The 21978-nt window shown below is 57.3% G+C and overlaps 1 protein-coding gene across 9 annotated transcripts in view; it reads left to right on the top strand.

The window, feature by feature from the left end:
• The first annotated feature begins 5664 nt into the window (after nucleotides 1–5664).
• Nucleotides 5665–21978, top strand: part of TNS2 (tensin 2) — a 53021-nt gene continuing 36707 nt past the window's right edge. For 4 of the 9 annotated variants that reach the window (XM_075915905.1, XM_075915901.1, XM_075915899.1 and 1 more), the window contains exon 1: nucleotides 5666–5820. In XM_075915905.1, coding sequence (XP_075772020.1) covers nucleotides 5725–5820 — 96 coding nt within the window. In that variant the 5' untranslated portion in view covers nucleotides 5666–5724. Of the gene's footprint in view, nucleotides 5821–11568; nucleotides 11733–18061; nucleotides 18341–21791; nucleotides 21955–21978 lie in introns of those variants that run through there. The other 5 variants (XR_012899151.1, XM_075915906.1, XM_075915903.1 and 2 more) reach the window with 4 other exon arrangements.

Below are 21978 nucleotides of genomic sequence, written 5' to 3'. Positions count from 1 at the left end.
GTGGTCCACTATGACCCCTAGATCCCTTTCTGTTGTACTCCTTCCTAGACAGTCGCTTCCCTTTCTGTATGTGTGAAACTGATTGTTCCTTCCTAAGTTGAGTACTTTGCATTTGTCTTTATTAAACTTCATCCTGTTTACCTCAGACCATTTTTCCAATTTGTCCAGATCATTTTGAATTATGACCCTATCCTCCAGAGCAGTCGCAATCCATCCCAGCTTGGTATCATCTTCAAACTTAATAAGCGTACTTTCTATGCCAATATGTAAATCCTTGATGAAGATATTGAACAGAGCCGGTCCCAAAACAGACCCTTGCGGAACCCCACTTGTTATATCTTTCCAGCAGGATTGTGAACCATTAATAACTACTCTCTGAGTATGGTTATCCAGCCAGTTATTCACCCACCTTATAGTAACCCCATCTAAGTTGTGTTTGCCTAGTTTATTGATAAGAATATCATGCGAGACCGTAACAAAAGCCTTACTAAAGTCTAGGTATACCACATCTACCGCTTCTCCCTTGTTATCCTATCAGAGAATGCTATCAGATTGGTTTGACGTGATTTGTTCTTTACAAATCCATGCTGGCTGTTCCCTATCACCTTGCCACCTTCCAAGTGTTTACCGATGATTTCCGTAATTACTTGCTCCATTATCTTCCCTGGCACAGACGTTAAACTAACTGGTCTGTAGTTTCCTGGGTTGTTCTTGTTTCCCTTTTTATAGATGGGGACTATATTTGCCCTTTTCCAGTCTTCTGTCTTCTATGATTTTCCAAAGATGATAGCTAGAGGCTCAGATACCTCCTCTATCAGCTCCTTAAGTATTCTAGGATGCATTTCATCAGGCCCTGGTGACTTGCAGGCATCTAACTTTTCTAGGTGATTTTTAACTTGTTCTTTTTTTAATTTTATCTTCTAAACCAACCCTCATCTTCTCATGAGACTCCTGCGAAAAAACGAAGGGGACAGGCAAGGGAGTGAGGAAGATGGCCATTGGCTGGTTCAGAGCTTCTGCTGCAGAGACATTAAATTCCAGCCCTTTGTTATTTTCGAAAACCATGAAAGGAACGTGGGGGACGGGGAAAGAGGTTAGAGGATTCCATGGAAAGCTTAAAAGGGCTTTTTCTGACATTGATTTCAGCTGATCTCTGTTAATCTTGCCTGTTCCTGAAGAGGGAGCAGCTGATGAAATCCAGGTACAAGATGCAGAAGGGATTCCACAGTGTGCTGGGGCCTCTGGCGATACGCTCCCGCCATTCCAGCTGAGACGCTGGAACAGCCCTCTGGCTGGGAGCCGGGCTCAAGCTGCCAGCCTCGATTACTAACAGCACCAGGAGTTTTGGCCCAAGCTGACAGGCTAGGCCACTGAAGCTACATTTGTGGCCCACAGGCCCAGCCACAAGAATGTGCCAAAGGGCCACATGTTCCCAGGGCAGGTCTGGTCCTGCCCTGCTCCAGCAGGGCGTGAGGTCACAGCCGAAGAGATAGGGCCACTGCCTTCATACTATGATGCAGACGGATGAGGCCGATTCCAGCTGGGAAGTCAGTCACGGTGTCAGAAGAGAAGGAAGAAATCATCAGGTTCCATGGGCTGTCAGTGAAACCCCCTTTGGGGAGGCCAGTCCCCCACAGCTGCTGGAGCCCTGAGCAATCCCCATGTGGACGCAGTGGAGAGGGTCCAGCGGAGGGCAACGAAAATGATTAGGGGGCTGGAGCATATGACCTACGAGGAGAGGCTGAGGGAGTTGGGTCTGTTTAGTCTGCAGAGTGAGGGGGGATTTGATAGCAGCCTTTAACTTCCTGAAGGGAGGTTCCAAAGAGACTGGAGAAAGGCTGTTCTCAGTACTGACAGATGGCAGAACAAGGAGCAATGGTCTCAAGTTGCAATAGGAGAGGTCCAGGTTGGATCTTATGAAAAACTATTTCACTGGAGAGTGGTGAAGCACTGGAATGGGTTCCCTAGGGAAGTAGGGGAGTCTCTATCCCTAGGTGTTTAAGTCTCGGCTTGACAAAGCCCTGGCTGGGTTGATTTAGTTGGGATTGGTCCTGCCTAGAGAAGGGGGCTGGACTTGATGACCTTCTGAGGTCTCTTCCAGCTCTATGGTTCTATGATTCTATGATTCTATACCTGGAGGAGCCTCCACCAGCCCCCCAAATGCTGGGCTGGACCCAGTGCCAGGCTGAGCAACTAGCCTCCATGTGCTGAATTGACCCCAGCACAGCCCTTTTCCACTAGTAGGCCTCAATCCTGGCCAGCTTCAGGTAGAAAAGGGAGTGGGGCTTCAGGGGGGCAACCTGTGTGGGGCCACAGCTGGCCTGAGACCCAGCGCCCCTAGCAGGTTCTGATGCTGCAGTCACCACCCTGGTCATCACCATCACGGTGTAGCTGACCTGACCACATCTTAGACCAGATGGGAAGGCTGGACACTGCCTGCAGCTACCCAGGATTCCAGCCATGACACTGCCCAATGGATCCATGACATCACCTGGCTCTGTGGATGATCTCACTGCAGGGACAGACTCCCATGCACCACCAGCTCCCCATCAAGGCTCTATTAACCAGGTCCTGTGATTCAGGGCCTGCTCCCTACCTGCACAATTCCAGCTGCCAAGAGCAGGCCTGGCCAGGTCTGCAGAGCATGATTCCCAACATGTGGGGGCTAAGGAAGGGTCTAACACAAGCCGGGGTCCAAAGCCTCAGAGAGGTGAAGCAGATGGCAAGGACGAATCAGGCATTTAAAAATGCAAGTGGTTTGTTTTGAAACAGCCTCCGTATCCCGCAGCCAAGAAATGTGTGCTATTTTTAAGACTCAACTCTGGATGACTTTGAACCTAACCTTTTCCACCCAACCATGCAGGCTCCTGGCCACTCCCTGCCTGCCTCAGCCCTGGGCTTGGAGTAATTCAACTGTCCCCAAAGGGGCACACTGTGTCATCTTGTTTTGCTGGGATTGATCTCCCCAGCTCCCGGACCCCCTCTGCTTCAATGAAACTAAGAAGACAGCAGCTGGAATTCAAGGATGGTTTCCCATCCATATTAGCAGCCTCTGCCCAGCCAACCATGGCTCCCGGAAAGGAACAGGGAGACACTTTGCCTGCCGGCCACATTCAGCTTTGGACAGAGTCATGCTACCCGCACAAATTCCTCTATCCCTTCCGTACTTTGGGGACACACATCTTTACCCAATACCTAGGGCTCAAGGTGCAAGCAACTCTGTTAATTTAAACACTCACATTTACCCAATTCCTATGGCTCAGGGCATAACTTCCTATGGGTTTGCAGGATCTTTTGCCACTGAAAGAGCCTCACACAGTAATATTCTTATTCTCTAGTTCTTGACAATTCCCAATCAAGCAGAATACACATGCTAAGCATACAATGTCATGCTCACCAACCCTGATAAAGGCAGGCAGACTTTCCCTGTTGGCCAGATAAGGTCCGTCTCTCTGGATCTTAGCTGCTGCACCTCATGGTTGTGCAGAGGAGTTCTGACAGCTTTGGTATTAGGCTGTATCTTGGAGGTGAGTTCTTCTTCCAGGTCTTCCCTCCTTTTCCTTGGTGTTCCTTTCCTCCTTCCCTTTTTTCGTCTTTTCTTCTTGCTGGTCTCCTTCTTGTGCCCCAGTTTATATAGTGAAACTTGAGTGCTGCTTAGCTATCCCTTAACCAATTATTTTAGTATAATTTAACTAATCAATCATAACATACTGTAACAGAATTATCTAACCAATCATACTCCACCACCTTAGTTGATTTACATCTAGCAAAATTAATTTATACAGAAGACAGAAACAGTTACAAACCAGACAGAGATCACACAGACTAACAATAGGAAAGGGAGGACAATAATCATAGACTGCAGATTCCACAACCTCAACTACTGGTAAACAGGAGCTTCAGGGGGTAGCCGAGTTAGTCTGTTACAGAAAAAAACAACAAATGCTCCGGTAGCACTTTCCAGACTAAGAAAACATGTCGATGGGCTCATGAGCTTTCGTGGGCGCAGCCCACTTCTCCAGATGACCGGTAAATAGTTTCTTGCCAGGCAAAATGCTGTTAATTAAGTTTTCTCTATCCATCTTGAGAACTGGTTTTTATCTGGTGACAGTTGGGGCCATTAGGTCAGGGTCTCCTTCTCACAGCCTAGTGTGACACTATTTTAATGCAATTTTGATGGAATGTGAGGATGTGACTCCAGGATTACAGCTCATGGCTGCTGCTCTTCAGTCTGGCTGCAGAGGAAGGCTTTAGTTTAGGCTACAGAAAAGCCATATTGTTACACTGGCACTGCACATCTCACAGTCTGGCCAGGCAAGACCAAGAAAGGGCCATGGGGCCAGGAGAGGCCTGGGAGAGGTTCATGCCTTGCCCCATCAGTGTGGTGGCCAAACTGATTGTCCCTCCAGAGCCTCAGCCATGAGGCTGCTGCCTAGTGCTGCGTGCATCCCCTCTAGCAATGTGCAATGTGCTTCCTCCCCACCTCCACTGTAACCCTGCCCCGTAACAGCTGCGCTGCTTAGTGGGACTCAGCTTCTTCCCAGCCTCAGGAAGGAATCTGTCACCTGCTCCAGATCGCCACCTTGCATCAGTTCTGACCCACTGAGCACTAGGGTGGGATTGGGAAGCTGGGATCCTGGGTGCTACAAGGGGGGCAGCAGTGCCTGCTGCTAGGGGAGTAGCTCCCAGTCCCACCCCTTCCGCTGACAAGAGACTAAATCCAGCTTCCTCTCAGCCCTGGCTCCAGGCTCCAGGTACTTGTGCAGGTCAGCAGGGCCTGCCGGTGTTACGGCAGCCAGAGGATGGGATGGAGGGTCGGTTCCAAGTGCCAGACCAGGACTCTTCTGCCACTGGAAGGCCTCAGACGAGCCCCGTCCCCTCTGCCACCCCCACTGAAGGGCTCTGCAGATGGAAAGCTCCATCAGCCTGTGGCATCACCATCAGTTAATGCAACACGTGGATGGCAGAGGCTCCTACCCACACTTATGACCTTGTGGGGTAGGGCACTAAGCCAGGGAGCTGCTGCTAGTCCCCTCTGGCTGGCTCTCTTGGACCTCCACCCATGTCTGCACAGCTTGTTTGGTGGCACAGGGGTGAGGCAGGTACCTCAGCAGCCTGGGTTCGCCATTTCTCTCCTTATCTGATCTGATTCCTTGCCATGTGGCTGGCCTGGATACGAGGGAAAGCAAAGTCATTCCTCCTGCGAGCCGAGCTGAGGGGGGCTATCTGGGGGCTTGTAGACCCTGAGCCGGAAGTCTGGAAGGAAATAGACACACACACACAGACCTGTATCCACAACACATGGATCTATTTGCTCGGGAGGGGTTTCAGAGCAGGAATATGTTTCCAATTATCTTCTTCCACTGCTTGGCCTCATGCACTCTAAGTAAGTCCCCTTCACCCTTTAAATCTACCCCCACCTCTGCCATCCCTGTTATTAGCCCCAAAGGTTATGACTCCTTCCCCAGCAGCCCCTGGCTGCACCTCGGAGGTCTCCTATCTCCATCTGTTTACAGCCCCTAACAGTGTGAGATTGCAGCTCACGCTGGCACTAGCTAACTTTGCTTTGGCATGGAGCGAATATTATTAAGAGACTGTGTGAGACAGAGCGGGGGGGGGGGGGGGGGAGCAGGACAGGAGGTGGAGTTTTCAAGGCAGTTTCAAAGAGCCAGAGGGAAAAAACAGCAGCGTAGAGGAAAAGCCGGAGGGAGCCGCAGGGACCTCATGGGCTGGGGTACTGGCTCCGAATGCTGGGGACACGTCTGCTGTCAGTCTCCCTGGCAGAGCAAAGGCAGCAGAACAAGAATGCAACTGACTAAGGTGTGTTACCGAAATCTGCGCAGCCTGGAGAAGTGAGGGGAGGGGAGGGGAGCAGGGCTGATCAGATCATGTGACAATCAGCTGCAGGAGGGAGGAAGCACTGCGGGATTGGGGGGCAGACATGTATGAGGCTGTGGGCGGTTTTGCTGCCTGGGAAGGATCTGTTGTTTTGCAAAAGGCGACATGGTCTAGAGAGTTAAAGAGGGGAAACAGGAGCTGGGAACTTCCTGGATTGGCCTTCAATTCCAATGCAAGTCAGTTCTCCTTGCAGCACCTGGCCCCTCATCTGCATGGTGGGGGTCCCAGCTCAGAACCCTCCCCGACAAAAGGGTACATGAAAATTATCCTAATGGAGTAGAGCAGGCCCAGCCAGCAGGAGTGTCACTTCCTAATATGGACAATTATGCAATAACGATTGCATTAGGGAAGAGACTTCCTGATACCTTCTCCCCCCCCCCCCCCCGCGATTGGTACGTACGCTGAATTAAATCCCCGGATTTTCACCCCTTCTAATAACAAACACCAAACAGAATGGCACATGGTCCCCCTGCAAACAGCCAATCCCTTGTTTAACCCTAAGCCACATCATGAGGCGGTGAGTTCCACAGGCGAAGTGCGAAGGGTGTTCATAGAGGAGAGGACCACGCTTTCCTGCAGTCTCCCAGGCTGCCAAAGGGGTTTGAGCCCCCCCCATAGACCATGCCATGGAGTGAAGAGGCAGCTGTGTCAGGGCTCCCCATTTCACCTGGCATGATGGGTTTAAGTGCCAAGCTGCACCAGGGAGGTGAGCGTTGCTGAGCTGGGGACTTTTCCAGCTGGGAAAATAAAGCCCCTTTCTGTGCTGTTTGCATGTTCTCCAGAGAAGGGGCCTGCCCAGAGTTTGTGTTCCTCTGCTGCATATTTTAATCCCGCCCCAGGCTGGGAGCTCTTCCTTTCTCCCAGCCTCTTTCACTGGCCTTCTTGGCGCCTTCTGATTCCAAGGACGTTCTTTACATTTTTTGAGGTTAAAACCTGATTTGAGGGATTTTGTGTATGTGTATTTGGCTGGAGCCAGGGGAGTGGAGTGGGTGAGAGCTGGTCAGGGACCCGCACAGATGTCTAATCCATGATTGGGGGGGCAGTGTGTGAGGGTTTCTGCTGATGGAGGGGGTTAGGAGAAGGAGCATGGAGGGATTTGGGGACTCCCAGGCAGAGCAAGTAGCTACTGGGAATCTACTTTGCTGGCATGAAGCTACTGGAATTTGGTGGGACCAGATGATGCAATGCACAGGCCAGAACTGCCCCCCACCCCCAGAGATGACAGCAAAGCAGCATGGTCTAGAAAAAGGAGGTGTGTGATGTGTTTGCTAGAGCATTTACATTGGGTCAAAACCCCCTGAGTTCTCCTCCAAGCTTTGCCCCAGATCAGTTGCTTCTCTGTTTCCCCTCCCCTCTCTCTGGCTGCGTGGCTTGTAAACTCTTTGGGGGTAAGCTCTGTCTCGTGGGCCAGGAGGTCATGATCTCCACTGAGCATTATGCAAATAGCTAGGGATCGTTTTCTTTGTTACGACTGCAAACAGCTCACGGAGCCGTGTGTCTATAGACAGGAGCTCCCTGAGAAAATCTGAACCTGGCCCTAGCCTGAGGACAGCTGCTGGGTGGAACATGAGTCGCAACAATGTGTCATTTTGTCTCTTCTAAGCCAATAGAAGCAACTGCTGCCTGGGGTTTTAGAGAGGGCAGAAATGGCAGCAGGAGGGCAAAACAAGCCTGCTCTCCAGCCGCTCTCTTTGGTCCTGGGTGTGAGGCTCTGGTTCCATTGCTTGGGGATGGCAGGCTCTGATCCAGATCTGCCACTGATCCTGCTGGTGACGTTAGTCAAGTCACTTGCAGAGGCTTCCCCTTTGCTACTGCGAGTCTGTGGGGCAGGGACTGTGTCTGTGGGGCAGGGACTGTGTCTGTGGGTTCCTGGCCATTTCTCTAGGGCCTCAGAGGAGCTACTGCAGAGCAAATCTCTTCTGGTAGCTCGTTCTCCCTTGGCCAGGAGCCAAAAGGAAAGTGTGTGGACTGGGGGAAGGTAGAAGCAGTGGCTTGGATGCCCAGGGAGCAGGATGATGCACTGAGCTGGGAATGGCTTTGCAGAAGCACCCTTCTATAGAAGGGGAAGTTTGCAGGGGAATTTCAAAGACCCTGTACTTGGGACAGAGCCATCAGCAGCCCGGAGCCCATACAGCGCACAACTGATCTCACCAGCTGCACGGAGCTAGCTGCACCAGGGCAAGCCATGGCTTGGGCTGCATCAGGGTCTGCAACACCATACACCTTAGAGAGCCCTCGGCAGGCTGTGATGCAGTGAGGTGAGGCAGAGCAGGGCAATTAACCTCAATGCACAGTGGGGGAAACTGGAGCATGGCCAGGCTAAGTGTCTTGCCCAAGGGCACACAAGAAGTCTGTGGCAGAATAGGAAATGGCCGATAGGGTTCCTGAGTTGGTGGTTAGTGTCCAACCATTGGCCCATACTGCATGCCCATGGTGGCTACTGGCCAGTGTCTGAACTGGGGCTAATCCCCAGTCTACAGATGGATTTCAGGAGCAGCTGGAGGGTGTATGTTTAGCTGTCAGGTGGGGGCATGAGGTGGGAGCTACCAGGAGCTAGATCTCATGGGTGGTGCAGCAGCCATAGGGTAAGACTAGCTGGCTAGGTGCAAGCCATGGGCCCATCACCATGGCATCTGGGCATTTTACAATGATGAATGAATTTTATCTTCACAAGCTACCCCATGCAGCGAGGGTGAAACTGAGGCACGGAGGAAGGAAGAGAGATTTTCCAAGAGTTCAGCAATTAACATACGCCACTTTTCCAAAAATCTGTCAATAGAGCCCTGGGAGAGGGGGGTAGGCAGCAAGGAATCAGCAGGCAGATCAGGGGCATCATATTAGCCCAGCCTCTGGGGCAGGCTGCAGCTCTTGTGAGTACTGGCATGGGTGAGCCTGGCCAGCCCCCTTCGCTAAGGGTCTTGGGGCAGGTTGTGGCACCGCGAACCCTCCTTTCTTTCCAGGACCCCTTGTCCACCCATGTGCCCACCTGGCACAAAGGGCAGAGTCTAGTCCCAAGGGAGGGCAGAGTCGTTCCAGCTGCAGAGAGGAGAGGGGGTCCTCAGCCTGTGCCCATGCCCATCCCCAGCAAACTCATCTCATCATGTGCCCCCTCCCGCAGAGCAGACTCAGGGCACTGTGCTGCCAGGGGTCAGTGCCCCAGGCATGGACCTTTGTCTGCACCATGAATGGAGACCAGTGCTCCCTGTAAGCTGAGCACTTGGGCGGGCACCCAATGATTAGCAGCGTGCCCACAGCTGGCAGCCTGTGTGTCTACTGGTGGTGCACATCCACCCATGCCTCAGTGCACAGCACAACATTTATTTTGTCCATGCTTGGAAAGAAGTAAAGGGAACAGTGATGTAGAGAGGACGGGGAAGAACCCCTCCTAAGCAGCCTCCATCCCAGGATCCCAAGCTCTGCTCTCGGGCCGTGCAGCCTTCTGGGCACAGTTCTACCCCCCTCTCCCCCGCCAGGCCCTGGAGAAGCTGGATCTAGGCCTGCATCCCAGCAGCCACCACACAAAGGCTGGCCCCGCGCCAGCTCTGATAGCCGCCTAGAGCAGGAGCACTGCCCTGACAGAGAGCCTGGCGTGATGGAGTGACAGTGGCCAGGACACCGGATGCAGCTGGCTCAGCCAGGCCCTGCTCAGGGAGGGGGCTGGCCAAGGCAGGGCTAATTGCTGGCTAGGCTGGGATCAGAAGCCAACCCCGCCCCCAGGTTTCCTCTTCTCTGATAGTTCCCCTTCTAGATTCCCAAGGGAGCCGTTGCCAAGATAATCAATGTTCAAAAATCCCCGATTTGCCAGCAGGCCAACACAGACCAGCCCAGCCCCTGTGTGAGGCCACAGCTAGGCAGGGCCTTGTCCCAGGTGGTGCTGTGGGGCCCGTGGCAGAGCTCTGCCCACTACCCCACGCTGTCTGCCCTGCTCTGCACACATCTCAGCATCGCAGGTAGGCAGCCTCTGGCTCCCACCACTGAGATCCAAAGCTTCACCCAGCCTAGTGGGGCGGGGCGGAGGGGCAAGGGCCCAGCCAAGGTTGCATAGTGAGGCCTTTGCAGAGCTACTGAAACCTGAGCTTCCAGCATCCTCCTCCTGTTCTAGTCACTGGACCCCCGCTCCCACCCTCGAACCTGACTCTCACCCCCCCTGCTCCAACCACTAGGCCGCACTCTCCTCCCAGAGCCAGGGCATCCTGATTCGTGCCCCCGGCTCTAATCACAAAAGCCCACTCCTCAGTAGCAAGCCGTGCCATTTGCCCAGCTGGCGGGCGAATGCGGCTCGTTCACCCTTTGCTGGATCCAGGGTAGGGCTTGTTTTGCTCCCTCTCCCAGGCACCAGTCCCTGGTTAGACAGGCAGGTATGTAGCCTGGCCGCGCTTCAGGGCATGGGCTGGGACACCCCCTGGTGCTGTGGGGGCTGGGACCCTGATGGGAGGCACCAATAAGCCAAAGGGTCATACTTACACCCCCGCCCCTTTGCCAGCTGCGGCTTGCTCTGTGCAGTTTGGTGCCTGCTCACGAGCTGGTGCCGCGTGACCCAGGACAGATCACAGCAGAGAATGCGCCCCCTTTGGACCTGGACTGGGGCATCCTGCCCGCTGAAGGAGGGGCCAGACCTCCTCTCCCCAGCCAGTCCACCTTGGAGGTGTGATGTGCTGTATTAGCCCCATAGAGATGCGGCTATGTGGGCCACAAAGCCAAGGAGCAATGGGGTAGCACGTCTGGCCATGCCCTGGTGAGCGTGGAGCAGTCTCGGCTGCCCCCTCCCCTCATGCTTCCCATCTCTCTTGGCTGAGCCGGGGCCCACAGGTGCCAAGCCGTGGAGGTCAAAGGAAGCCAGCAAGTTCCTTCCAAGCCCGGCTCTCACCTTTGCCTGGGAGAGCAGCTCAGAGTCAGGCGGGGCCTGGGGATGAGGTGGAGTCTCTGCAGAGCAGAGCATGGGCACAGCTAGACTATCAGCTTGAGGCAGCACAAAGCAGCTGGATTAATTCGACCAAACAGCAGTGTGGCCTAGTGGGCAGAACCCTGCGCTGGGACACCTGGGTTCTCTTTTAGGCTCTGTCAATAACTTTGAGCAAATCCCCTCCCTGCTCTGTGCCTCAGTTTCCCCTCCCCTCCCATTTGGATGGTGGGCTGTTTATGTAAGGCCTGGCCCTCAGCTCAGCTTTAGGGCCTGTACCTGCTCCACAGTACAGGTAACAGTGAGTAAAAGAGGGCGGGCCTAAATTTGTTCTATGGCCCCTTCAGTCTGTCACTGCCATACTGTCTCCTAGCTGGGCACGTCCTTGGGCCATGGGAGGTATGGAGTCCCTGCCACCCTGTTGGACCAGAGATGGAATGAAAGGTCCCCTCCCAGGGCTATGACGCCCTCTTGCCCCTGCTCCACGGCCAGCCCCCTTCCACTCCGGGGGCTTTGGCTTGCCAGGGATTTCAAGTGGCCTTGCAGGGGAGGTCCTGAGATGGCTGTGAGGGGATCGCAGGCTGAGCTGCTGTATTAACACTCCATGCTCCTGTGTCCGAGACCAATCCCCCCTTTAGATGATTTCATTTCTATGGCAGGAAGCCAGCACGCTCGGCCGGCCTGCCAGGAGGGTGGGAAAGGGGCTGGGAAAAGGGGCTGAGGGAGGGAGGAGAGGGTGTGTTTTCCCTGCTGCTCCCAGTTAGGGAAGCCAGGGCTGCATTTGGGAGACTCTCTCTGACCCAGAGGCCCAGGAATTTCCCCTCAGCCAGATCCTTGCCGGGGCAGCTGGAACAAAACGGAGACCCCACTTTGTCTGGCCAAGGGGGGCCGGCTATGCCCAAGCCAGCCACTGGGCGGCAAGATCAGCATGAAGGTAGGGACCGGGAGAGCCCTGGTCCAGCTGGGCAGCTGGCAGGCCTGTCAAGGGGCAACAGGGTGGGCAGGATGGTTGTCTGGGCTGCCGGGTGGGGTCCTGGGAATGGGACATAGGGTTAAGGCCAGACAGGACCACTGTATGATTGGATCTGCTTTCCTGTCCGTCACATGCCAGCTGCCTCCCCCCCCCCCCCGTCATGCCACACCCCACAGCCAAGGGCAGACATTCTCTGGGTGAGCAGGCTGGGGGAAAGCCCCTGGCCCTCTCTGCTGTGAGAGGAGGGGATGGTCCATGCGAGCAGCCGGTCTTTTCATATCAACGCACGATCTCAGGGTTCTGGTATTCCTGGGGGAGAAACGGCTCCCTGATTTGTCAAGAGATTGTCACTTTTTCTTTCTTTCTTTCTTTCTTTCTTTCTTTCTTTCTTTCTTTCTTTCTTTCTTTCTTTCTTTCTTTCTTTCTTTCTTTCTTTCTTTCTCAGATTCTGATTGTTGTTATTCCCAGTGTAAATGCAAAGCAATGTGAATGGAGTGCCTTCAGACTGACACCAGTCTAGCTGAGATCATAATCTAGACCAAGGAGAAGTGAGCTTGTTTTATTAAAAGGCTGCGTCGTTCAGCGGTTGAACTCTGCCAACAGCAGCATAGGGGTTTATGGCCACTTCTGCTCTCTCTCCAACCTGCCCTCCTCTGTGTTGATGTTATCAGCGCAGCCTAATCTGTCTGCTAATCCTAAACAGGAACAGGCCCAAATTACTGCTGGCCCAAGCACATGCAATGCCGCTGTTACACCAGGGAGGCATTTGGTCCCAGACATCTCTTGTTCCCAGGATGGGCCAAGCTGCCTGTTCTGTTCATTCCCGCTGAAGCATCTAGCCCTGGCAGCTGTCGGAAGGCAGGACCCTGGGCTAGGTGGATCCCAGAGTGATGGATTTTATGTGGTATCAAGAGCTGCCAGATCTCACTCCTGGCCTCCTTTTGCTACACTGGACGGCAGCTTTCCTGCCCCACCAGCCCAGGGCTGCATCACTCCCCCTACAGCTGTTCCCAGCATGGCTAAGCCGGCAACGAGAACCGTTTTCCAGGTCTGGAAACACGAAAACCACGCTGGGCTCTGGTGGAGAGGAGATGCCCACGCCTCATCTTAAAGGGGCAGCTGCTTCGCTGGGTTGGAAGCAGGTCCTGTCCATGCCCTTGCAGGGCCTGGAAGCCAGGCTGGATGGGTGAGATGACACTACTGGGGTCCCTGTTAAAACCGCCCCCGGCCTCCCTCCTGCAGGCTTCAGGGGAAGATGGCAAGTGGAAAGCCCCTTCAGCCCAGAAAGCTCCTTTCCTGGTAATGCCACTGCGGCTGTGCAGACACAAGGGTAGTGGGGTGTTCTGGACAGCTGCTCTGGACACCTCCCAAATCGTGGGGCTGCTCCCCTGTTCCCCCTGGCATCTAGGCTCTGTGCCCAAGGCAGGAACAAAGTGACTTGTGCTGGGCTGGTACCATGGTGAGAGGGCGGGAGACATTCAGGCTGCTTGGATCTAACCAGTTTGACACAGCAGCAAATTGGCAGACAGAGCTCCTGGGTTCTAGTCCTGGCTCTTCAGCAGACAGGTTACGGCATAACCCCCGGCAGGGTGTTGTACCCCTTCCCCTAGTGTGGCCCAGGCACCAGATTATGAGGGCCCCTGGTGGAGAATGGGTCCCTAGAAAGCTCACAGGCTAGATGGGGGGAGGGACTGAGGCATGGAAAGGGGCTGTGACAGCGGGAGAGGCAGAACGGGACCAAGAACCCAGCTGTGCTGAGCCCCAGGCCTGCCCCCAGATCTCCAGCATGGGCAGGCACGGTTCAAGAGGGTCCTGGTCGGAGCCCTGTGCAGGGAACAGGCAGGGGATTCTCCAGGGGAGGGGCAGCAGAGGGCTGACCCCTGGTGCTCGGAGAACTGGGAGCACTGAGCCCGCACAAGAGCGCCACTTTCCTGCAGTGCCCTTAACCCAGGGCCAGGGCTGCCAGGCAATGCAGCGGGAATTGACCAGGTGCTGGTGAATTAAAGTCACAAGACGCCCTTGGCACCCTCCCAGGGGCCTGCAGCCCTGGCCAAGAGAGGAGACACAGCAGAGGTGTCAGGCTGGGAGCAGGAGGACGAGCAGGAAGGCAGAGAGCAGTGGGGCCTATCTCTGGGGAGCCAAGGAGGCAGAATTGTGCCCTGGAGGGCTCGTGGGGAGACAGTTCCCCTTGGAGGGGCTCTTCCCGGTCAGGCAGTTTGCCCTAAGATCACCCAGGTTACCCAGGAAGGAGCCCCCCTTCCTGTGCCCCCTGCCGCCTCTTTGCTGTGATCTGCCCCCTCCCACCAGCTGCTTGGCCTGTGCTTCAGACCATGTGGACTCAGCACTGGGAGGCGGAACCGGGCTTGCTCCATGTCTGTACAGCGCCTAGCACCCATGTGTAAGCAGGGGAATGGTCCCGCTATTGTGGGGAACTTTCCTGGCTTCTATACCACCCCGGTGAAATGGACCAGCGAAAGGATCTGAGTCCCGGTTCCCACTTCCTTTACCCCACGGCTCCCCTGATCCTGAGGGCTCCCCCTCCACTCTCCTGAGTAGCAGAGTCCTTGAAACCCAAACAAGGCTGGGCCCAGGTTTCCTGGGGCTTAATCCCCGACCTTGTAGTCACTAGGGGCAGGAGTTAGGGTGTCCCCACTCCGAGGTGCTCTCCTCACACTGCAGGCCTTCTTGGCCCAGTGATCATTTCATAAGGTTCAAAGCAAATACAATTTATTAAACATCAACTGATTAAAAACAAAAGAATAAGAAAAAATGAGAATGGTTCAATGAGAACACACAGCCCTGCTCTGCAGCACGGGGACATCAAAACAGCAGCCTGCAGAGTGTCAGGACAGGCCACAGTCTCTTCCTTATAGGCCCCTTAGAGACCCTGGATGTGCTGCAGGGGGGCTGCAGGCTGGACACACTTGCTCTGGCAGTGACCACACAGCCTCAAGCTCTAAGTGACCAGACCCCTCTCCCAGTCTGGCCTGCTGGGCCTCTTGGCTGGTGAGATCTCCCTGCCCAGAGCCTCTCCCCCCACTTTGCTGGTCCCAGCTTCTCACCACACCCAGCTATAGGCTGTGCTGCTTTGCCAGTCTCCAGCTCCTTGCGTTGCTTCTCTGTCCCTTTTGGCTCTCTCAGCACTGCCAGTCTGCTGCTCAACACAGGGTTTGCGCTCCTTGGGCTGTGTGTGCCTGGCTCTGTCACTGCAGGACTGCCCCTCGGCACAGCTTGCACTCCTTGGGCTGTGTGTGCCTGGCTCTGTCGCTGCAGGACTGCCCCTCGGCACAGCTTGCACTCCTTGGGCTGTGTATGTCTGGCTCTGTCCCTGCAGGACTGCCCCTCAGCACAGCTTGCACTCCTTGAGCTGTGTGTGCCTGGCTCTGTCACTGCAGGACTGCCCCTCGGCACAGCTTGCACTCCTTGGGCTGTGTGTGCCTGGCTCTGTCGCTGCAGGACTGCCCCTCGGCACAGCTTGCACTCCTTGGGCTGTGTGTGTCTGGCTCTGTCCCTGCAGGACTGCCCCTCGGCACAGCTTGCACTCCTTGGGCTGTGTGTGCCTGGCTCTGTCACTGCAGTACTTCCCCTCAGCACAGCTTGCACTCCTTGGGCCGTGTGTGTCTGGCTCTGTCACTGCAGGACTGCCCCTCGGCACAGCTTGCACTCCTGGGGCTGTGTGTGTCTGGCTCTGTCCCTGCAGGACTGCCCCTCAGCACAGCTTGCACCCCTTGGGCTGTGTGTGCCTGGCTCTGTCACTGCAGGACTGCCCCTCAGCACAGCTTGCACTCCTTGGGCTGTGTGTGTCTGGCTCTGTCCCTGCAGGACTGCCCCTCAGCACAGCTTGCACTCCTTGGGCTGTGTGTGCCTGGCTCTGTTGCTGCAGGACTGCCCCTCAGCACAGCTTGCACTCCTTGGGCTGTGTGTGCCTGGCTCTGTCGCTGCAGGACTGCCCCTGAGCACAGCTTGCACTCCTTGGGCTGTGTGTGTCTGGCTCTGTCGCTGCAGGACTGCCCCTGAGCACAGCTTGCACTCCTTGGGCTGTGTGTGCCTGGCTCTGTCGCTGCAGGACTGCCCCTCAGCACAGCTTGCACTCCTTGGGCTGTGTGTGCCTGGCTCTGTCGCTGCAGGACTGCCCCTGAGCACAGCTTGCACTCCTTGGGCTGTGTGTGTCTGGCTCTGTCGCTGCAGGACTGCCCCTGAGCACAGCTTGCACTCCTTGGGCTGTGTGTGCCTGGCTCTGTCGCTGCAGGACTGCCCCTCAGCACAGCTTGCACTCCTTGGGCTGTGTGTGCCTGGCTCTGTCGCTGCAGGACTGCCCCTGAGCACAGCTTGCACTCCTTGGGCTGTGTGTGCCTGGCTCTGTCGCTGCAGGACTGCCCCTCAGCACAGCTTGCACTCCTTGGGCTGTGTGTGTCTGGCTCTGTCGCTGCAGGACTGCCCCTCGGCACAGCTTGCACTCCTTGGGCTGTGTGTGCCTGGCTCTGTCGCTGCAGGACTGCCCCTCGGCACAGCTTGCACTCCTTGGGCTGTGTGTGCCTGGCTCTGTCGCTGCAGGACTGCCCCTCGGCACAGCTTGCACTCCTGGGGCTGTGTGTGCCTGGCTCTGTCGCTGCAGGACTGCCCCTCAGCACAGCTTGCACTCCTTGGGCTGTGTGTGTCTGGCTCTGTCCCTGCAGGACTGCCCCTGAGCACAGCTTGCACTCCTGGGGCTGTGTGTGCCTGGCTCTGTCGCTGCAGGACTGTCCCTCAGCACAGCTTGCACTCCTTGGGCCGTGTGTGCCTGGCTCTGTCACTGCAGGACTGCCCCTCAGCACAGCTTGCACTCCTGGGGCTGTGTGTGCCTGGCTCTGTCGCTGCAGGACTGCCCCTCGGCACAGCTTGCACTCCTTGGCTCTGTCGCTGCAGGACTGCCCCTCGGCACAGCTTGCACTCCTTGGCTCTGTCGCTGCAGGACTGCCCCTCAGCACAGCTTGCACTCCTTGGCTCTGTCGCTGCAGGACTTCTCCACACAGCTTGCACTGCTCTTAGCTGTCTCTCAGCTCTCTCCCTGCTCGGAGAGACCCAGAACAATCCCAGCTCACAGGGAGGACGGGGCCTGGCCTCTCCCCTTCCTCACTGGCCTGTCCAACCTGTCGATCAGGCCGAGCTGGAGTGTTGGCTGCTTTCCATTGTCTCTGGAGTCTGTCAGTCTCCTGGCCCCTTCCCCTTTTGATACCGGGGCTGGCGAACCAAAAACTCCTGCAGACTTTTAGTAAGGGGCTAACAGTCCCCCTACACATGGGTGCTGTTGGCCCAAACTCACCTGCTTCCCACTGTGCCAGAGACCCACCCAGCTTGGAGCCATGGTGACTGGAGGGGAAGGGAGGAATGCTTGCTTAGGAGCTGCAGAAGGGCTAGGAAGTGGAGGCCCCCACTCATGCAGGCCCCCTCGAGTGCCCCCCCAAGGCTGAGGAGCTGGCGACAGCGGGGGGCTGGGGCCCTGTCCTGTTAGCTCAGGCAGGCGCAGGACCACGAGCCACCCACGGGTGTGTCCTTCCAGGGAGCGGCGCAAGGGGGGGGAGGAGTAGGGGCCAGTGGGGTGGGGGAAGCAGAGCTGTCCTGCTGGCAATCCTAAGCGGGGGTAGGAATGGGCCTTTGCTGTGTGTGGGGAGGGAGAACGTGGCCAGCCCTGGTGCTTTTGCCGTGAGCGGGAGTGAGAGGGGTCTCTGGAGGGGAGGCGGGCTGGGGTGAGCAGTGCGTGGGTGTGGGGGCCTCTGGGGATGGGTGCGTGAGGAGGGTTCCACATGGGCAGGTGATACTGTCCTACCGCGCCTGAGCCCATTACTCCGGGCAGGGCTGGAGGCTCGTCTATGGGACCTGCCTGCTGCTGGCTGGTGGGGGGTTGTGGAGCCCCTGGGTCTGACACTGAGCCCCTTGTGCTGCTGGAGCTAAACCTGGAGCCAGGGCCCCAGGAATTTCCGGTCCTCCTCTGGGAAGGAGCTGTCAGTGTCATGGGTGTCACAAGCGCGCTGGTGCTCATTCCTCCCTGGCCCATGGCATGCATCTGACCCCAGCCTGCCCGGCCTTGCCCATGACGTGCTTCAAGGTGTGTGGGTCTCTGTGCCACACGTGTCTGGCGGGTGGATCCCGAAGGCCATGGCCTTCTCTGTGACCTCAGCACGACGGGAAGCTGCTATTGTGAGTCAGGAAACACCAGTTCGTCCCTTCGTCCTGATCTCAGCTTCTGGGCCGGCCTCTGGCTCATTGTTTCCAGACCCACATCCTATCCCATGAACCCTGCCCCCCTGGCTCAGACTGGACTGGGCTGCCGGGAAGCTGGCTGCATGGGCTGCTGACACTGATTCCCTGTGGCTGGGACGGGTGGCGCCCACCACACCCTCCGGTGCCCCCCTGGACTGGCAGCATTGGTGCGGACAGGCACACTCTCCGGCTAGGCCGGAGCTCTGGCGCTCAGCGTCCCTGGCCAGCCCAGTGCCGCACCCACTGCTATGAAGCCAAGGAAGACAGTGGAGATGCTGCTGAGGGTGCTGGTGCGGCGGGACAGCACCCGGGTGCCGGGCTCCAGCAGGGTAGGTGTGACCCTCCCCCCAGCTTAACCCCCCCGGCGCAGTGGAGAGCCCCACCAGTCTAGGAAGGATGGGGGAACAGGAAAAGAGAGAACAACTCCCCTGCAGCGGGCAGGGTCAGAGACCCCGCGCTATGGGGCTCACTTGGGCAGCAAGCCCCTCGCGTATGATGTGCGGGGGGGTTAGACATGGGGTGCACTGGGGAGGTCTAGCCCCTCTCCTATGATGTGGGGGGCTAGATATGGGGTGCACTGAGGGGGTCTAGCCCCTCTCCTATGATGTGGGGGGGCTAGATATGGGGTGCACTGAGGGGGTCTAGCCCCTCTCAGAGGATCGGGGGGTTAGATATGGGGTGCACTGAGGGGGTCTAGCCCCTCTCAGAGGATCGGGGGGTTAGATATGGGGTGCACTTGGGGGATCTAGCCCCTCTCCTATGATGTGGGGGGGCTAGATATGGGGTGCACTGGGGGGTCTAGCCCCTCTCCTATGATGTGGGGGGTTAGACATGGGGTGCACTGGGCATTTAGCCCCTCTCATAGGCTTGAGGGCAGGCAGCCATTGGGCGCCTCTGGGAGTCCTCCACCCCAACGGTAACGAGGATAATATGGGGGGGCTAAGAAAGGCCGTGGGCAGCGCTGTCCCCAAGCTATGCAGCGGGAAGGATGTGGAGGGTGGGGCCTGGGCAGGTCCCCAGGCTGGCCGAAGGTCCTGCGTCCGGCTGACTCATAACTAGCTGCAGCCTTGTGACAGTGTCGGCGCCAGGGCTCCGCTAACCTTCCCGGCTGGAGCCAGTCCAACTCAGAGCAGCAGGAGAAGGTGGAATGGGGGCCCTGGGCACTGCATGGCCTGGAGGCTCCTGCCACTTCCTGCGGGAGAGGGACACACGCGGCCCTTCTGTAAAGAGTGTGGCCAATCCCTGAGCCCTAACAGGGTGCAATGAGCAGAGTTATTGTAGGGATGCTGGGAGGGAAGGGTTAAGCAGGCAGGGCCGGGCACTGGCACTGGGAGGGAAGGGTTAAGCAGGCAGGGCCGGGCACTGGCACTGGGAGGGAAGGGTTAAGGAGGCAGGGCCGGGCACTGGCACTGGGAGGGAAGGGTTAAGCAGGTAGGGCCGGGCACTGGCACTGGGTGGCACTGGGAGGGAAGGGTTAAGCAGGCAGGGCTGGGCATTGGCACTGGGAGGGAAGTGTTAAGCAAGCAGAGCCCACACTGGGTGGCACTGGGAGGGAAGAGTTAAGCAGGCAGGGCCGGGCACTGGCACTGGGTGGCACTGGGAGGGAAGGGTTAAGGAAGCAGAGCCCACACTGGGTGGCACTGGGAGGGAAGGGTTAAGCAAGCAGAGCCCACACTGGGTGGCACTGGGAGGAAAGGTTTCTCCTGGCCCATGCAGTGGCCCATACAGCCCGAAGTTCCAGTGTGACCCCACCAGGCCAAGTCCGGACAAGGCAAGAGGTCTGGGGGTTTGGGAGGAGCGCCAGCTGCAGCCGGCCCTGTGGCTGCTTCAGGGATTCCTGGACCCACTGGTGAGTCCAGAGCCCGTGTCTGAATCCCACTGCTGCTGCCTGGGCTTTCTGGGCATTGCCCACTGCTCTCCCGTCCCCCCACCGGCCTCGCAGGGAGTCCCGGGGCCAGTGACCCGTCAGGTGTTCTCTGACAGGCTTCACTGGCAGAATCTTGAGTGTCCGTCCCTGGCTGGTTCCATCCACGGGCCCTAGGGTGAAACCAGTTTGGTTGGGGTCTAGCAAGCTGTGCACACAGCCAGGTCCATGTCCCCCTCCTTGTGCTGCTCTCAAGTCTCTGTGTGATTAGCCAGGCCAGCTGATTGCAGCACGCGCAGACCCACCATTTACACCCTTGCAGCCTGGGTGCTCCAGGGTTATAAAACACTCATGGGAGGATCCGGCCCCAGCGTGGGCTATTCCCAGGCTGGCTGGGGGCTCTGGCTGAGGCGTGGTGCACACAGAGGGTTTTACCAGCCCGCTAATTTTTGTGGAATTGATTTCGAGTGAGAAGCGAGGTCTCCGGAGTCTGGTTCCCACCACTCCCAGGGACCTGACCCGGACATGGGAACCAGGAAGATAAACTGACTGAGGGGGTGGAGGGAGGGGAAACTGACCAGCATGGTTTGGGGATCCGGTGTGCAGGGACTGACGGGGGACGGGGTCTGTCCGGACCACTCAGTTCTAGCCTGATTCGTGGCCCAGGGAGGAGAGGCGTGTTCTAATGCTGATCATTTGACAAGACCTATTTTAAGGCCTGGCACCCTCCCTGCCCGCCCCCTGCCAGCCATTCTCTGAGCTCAGGCGAGTTTCCTGAACAGGGAACACGGAGCCCCCCTGAGGGGGAACCTCTCCTCCCACGTACATCTAGACGGAGAGGCAAGGGACGGGAGCTCTGCTGTGGCCTGGTGCAAGTGCCCGGAGGCAAGGGGGCCGGCTCTGGGTGTGTGTGTGTGTGTGTATGGGGCACCAGGAGCAGCTGTTCTCTGCCAGCTCGGGGGTGTGTGTGTGTGTGTGTGTGTGTATGGGGCACCAGGAGCAGCTGTTCTCTGTCAGCTCAGGGGTGTGTGTGTGTGTGTGTGTGGTGTGTGTGTGTGTGTGTGTGTGTATGGGGCACCAGGAGCAGCTGTTCTCTGCCAGCTCGGGGTGTGTGTGTGTGTGTGTGTGTGTGTGTGTGGGGCACCAGGAGCAGCTGTTCTCTGCCAGCTCGGGGGTGTGTGGGGGGGGGGGGCACCAGGAGGAGCTGTTCTCTGCCAGCTCGGGGGTGTGTGTGTGTGTGTGTGTGTGTGTGTGTATCCTGAAGGGAGGGAGAACATACACTCCCCACCCTGGGTCACAGCATGGACCCTTGGCCCCTGATCCCAGCCTGGTGCTACCAGGGACACTTCTCCAGAGAGGTCCTGGGCACACCTGGCTTCCACACGTCTTGTAGTCCCGCCGAGGGCAGGGTGAGGGGCAGAGCGGGGTGGGCCTGCGAGCAATGGCAGTTTGAGCAAGCCGTGTCTGTCATGTTATAGGACACCGCCTCTGCCCTGATCTGCCAGCCCTCAGCACCAGGTGGGACAGCCTGAACCTCCCCTTTGCTCCGAGTGGGAGAACCTGGGTCCTGGCCCCATCCTGCTCTCTTTCTTTCCCCTCCCTCAGCACTTCTCCTCAGCCTCCTCCGTCTCTTAGCTTGCGTCCTAGCACCCCCCCCAACGTCCCCTCCCAAGCCACTGTGACCACTGGGCACTGAACTCTGCCCACAGGGGCCCAGCCTGGGGCAGGTGGCTGGGTGCATGCCCATGCCCTGGGAGATGGCTACGGCGTGCTGCTCGGTGGTGACCCGAGCGGGGTGCTAGGCGCTGCCTGAGGCGTGGGCACTCAGCCGGCAGCATCGTGACCGAGCCAGTGAGTAAACATGTTGTTCTGCTGCCCGGTTCCTGGATCCGAGCAGGGAGAAGGGGGTGGGGAGAGGGAGCAGGCTGTGTCGCAGCTCCCCACAGGCTACAATTGCGAAAGCGCAGAGCCAAGCCAGCTTCCAGCTGTTCTCTGCGCCAGCCCAGGCTGGGAGCAGTCCGCCTTGAGAGGAAAGGTGTCGGCCCACCCCCACGCCAGTGCCGTTTGAACGGGATGCCGGTAAGAGGTGCCCGGTGGGGTGGT

The sequence above is a fragment of the Pelodiscus sinensis genome, unplaced genomic scaffold, assembly GCF_049634645.1.
Source record: "Pelodiscus sinensis isolate JC-2024 unplaced genomic scaffold, ASM4963464v1 ctg94, whole genome shotgun sequence".
In the NCBI taxonomy this organism is placed as follows: Eukaryota; Metazoa; Chordata; order Testudines; family Trionychidae; genus Pelodiscus; species Pelodiscus sinensis.
This window is presented reverse-complemented; position numbering and strand designations above follow the sequence as displayed.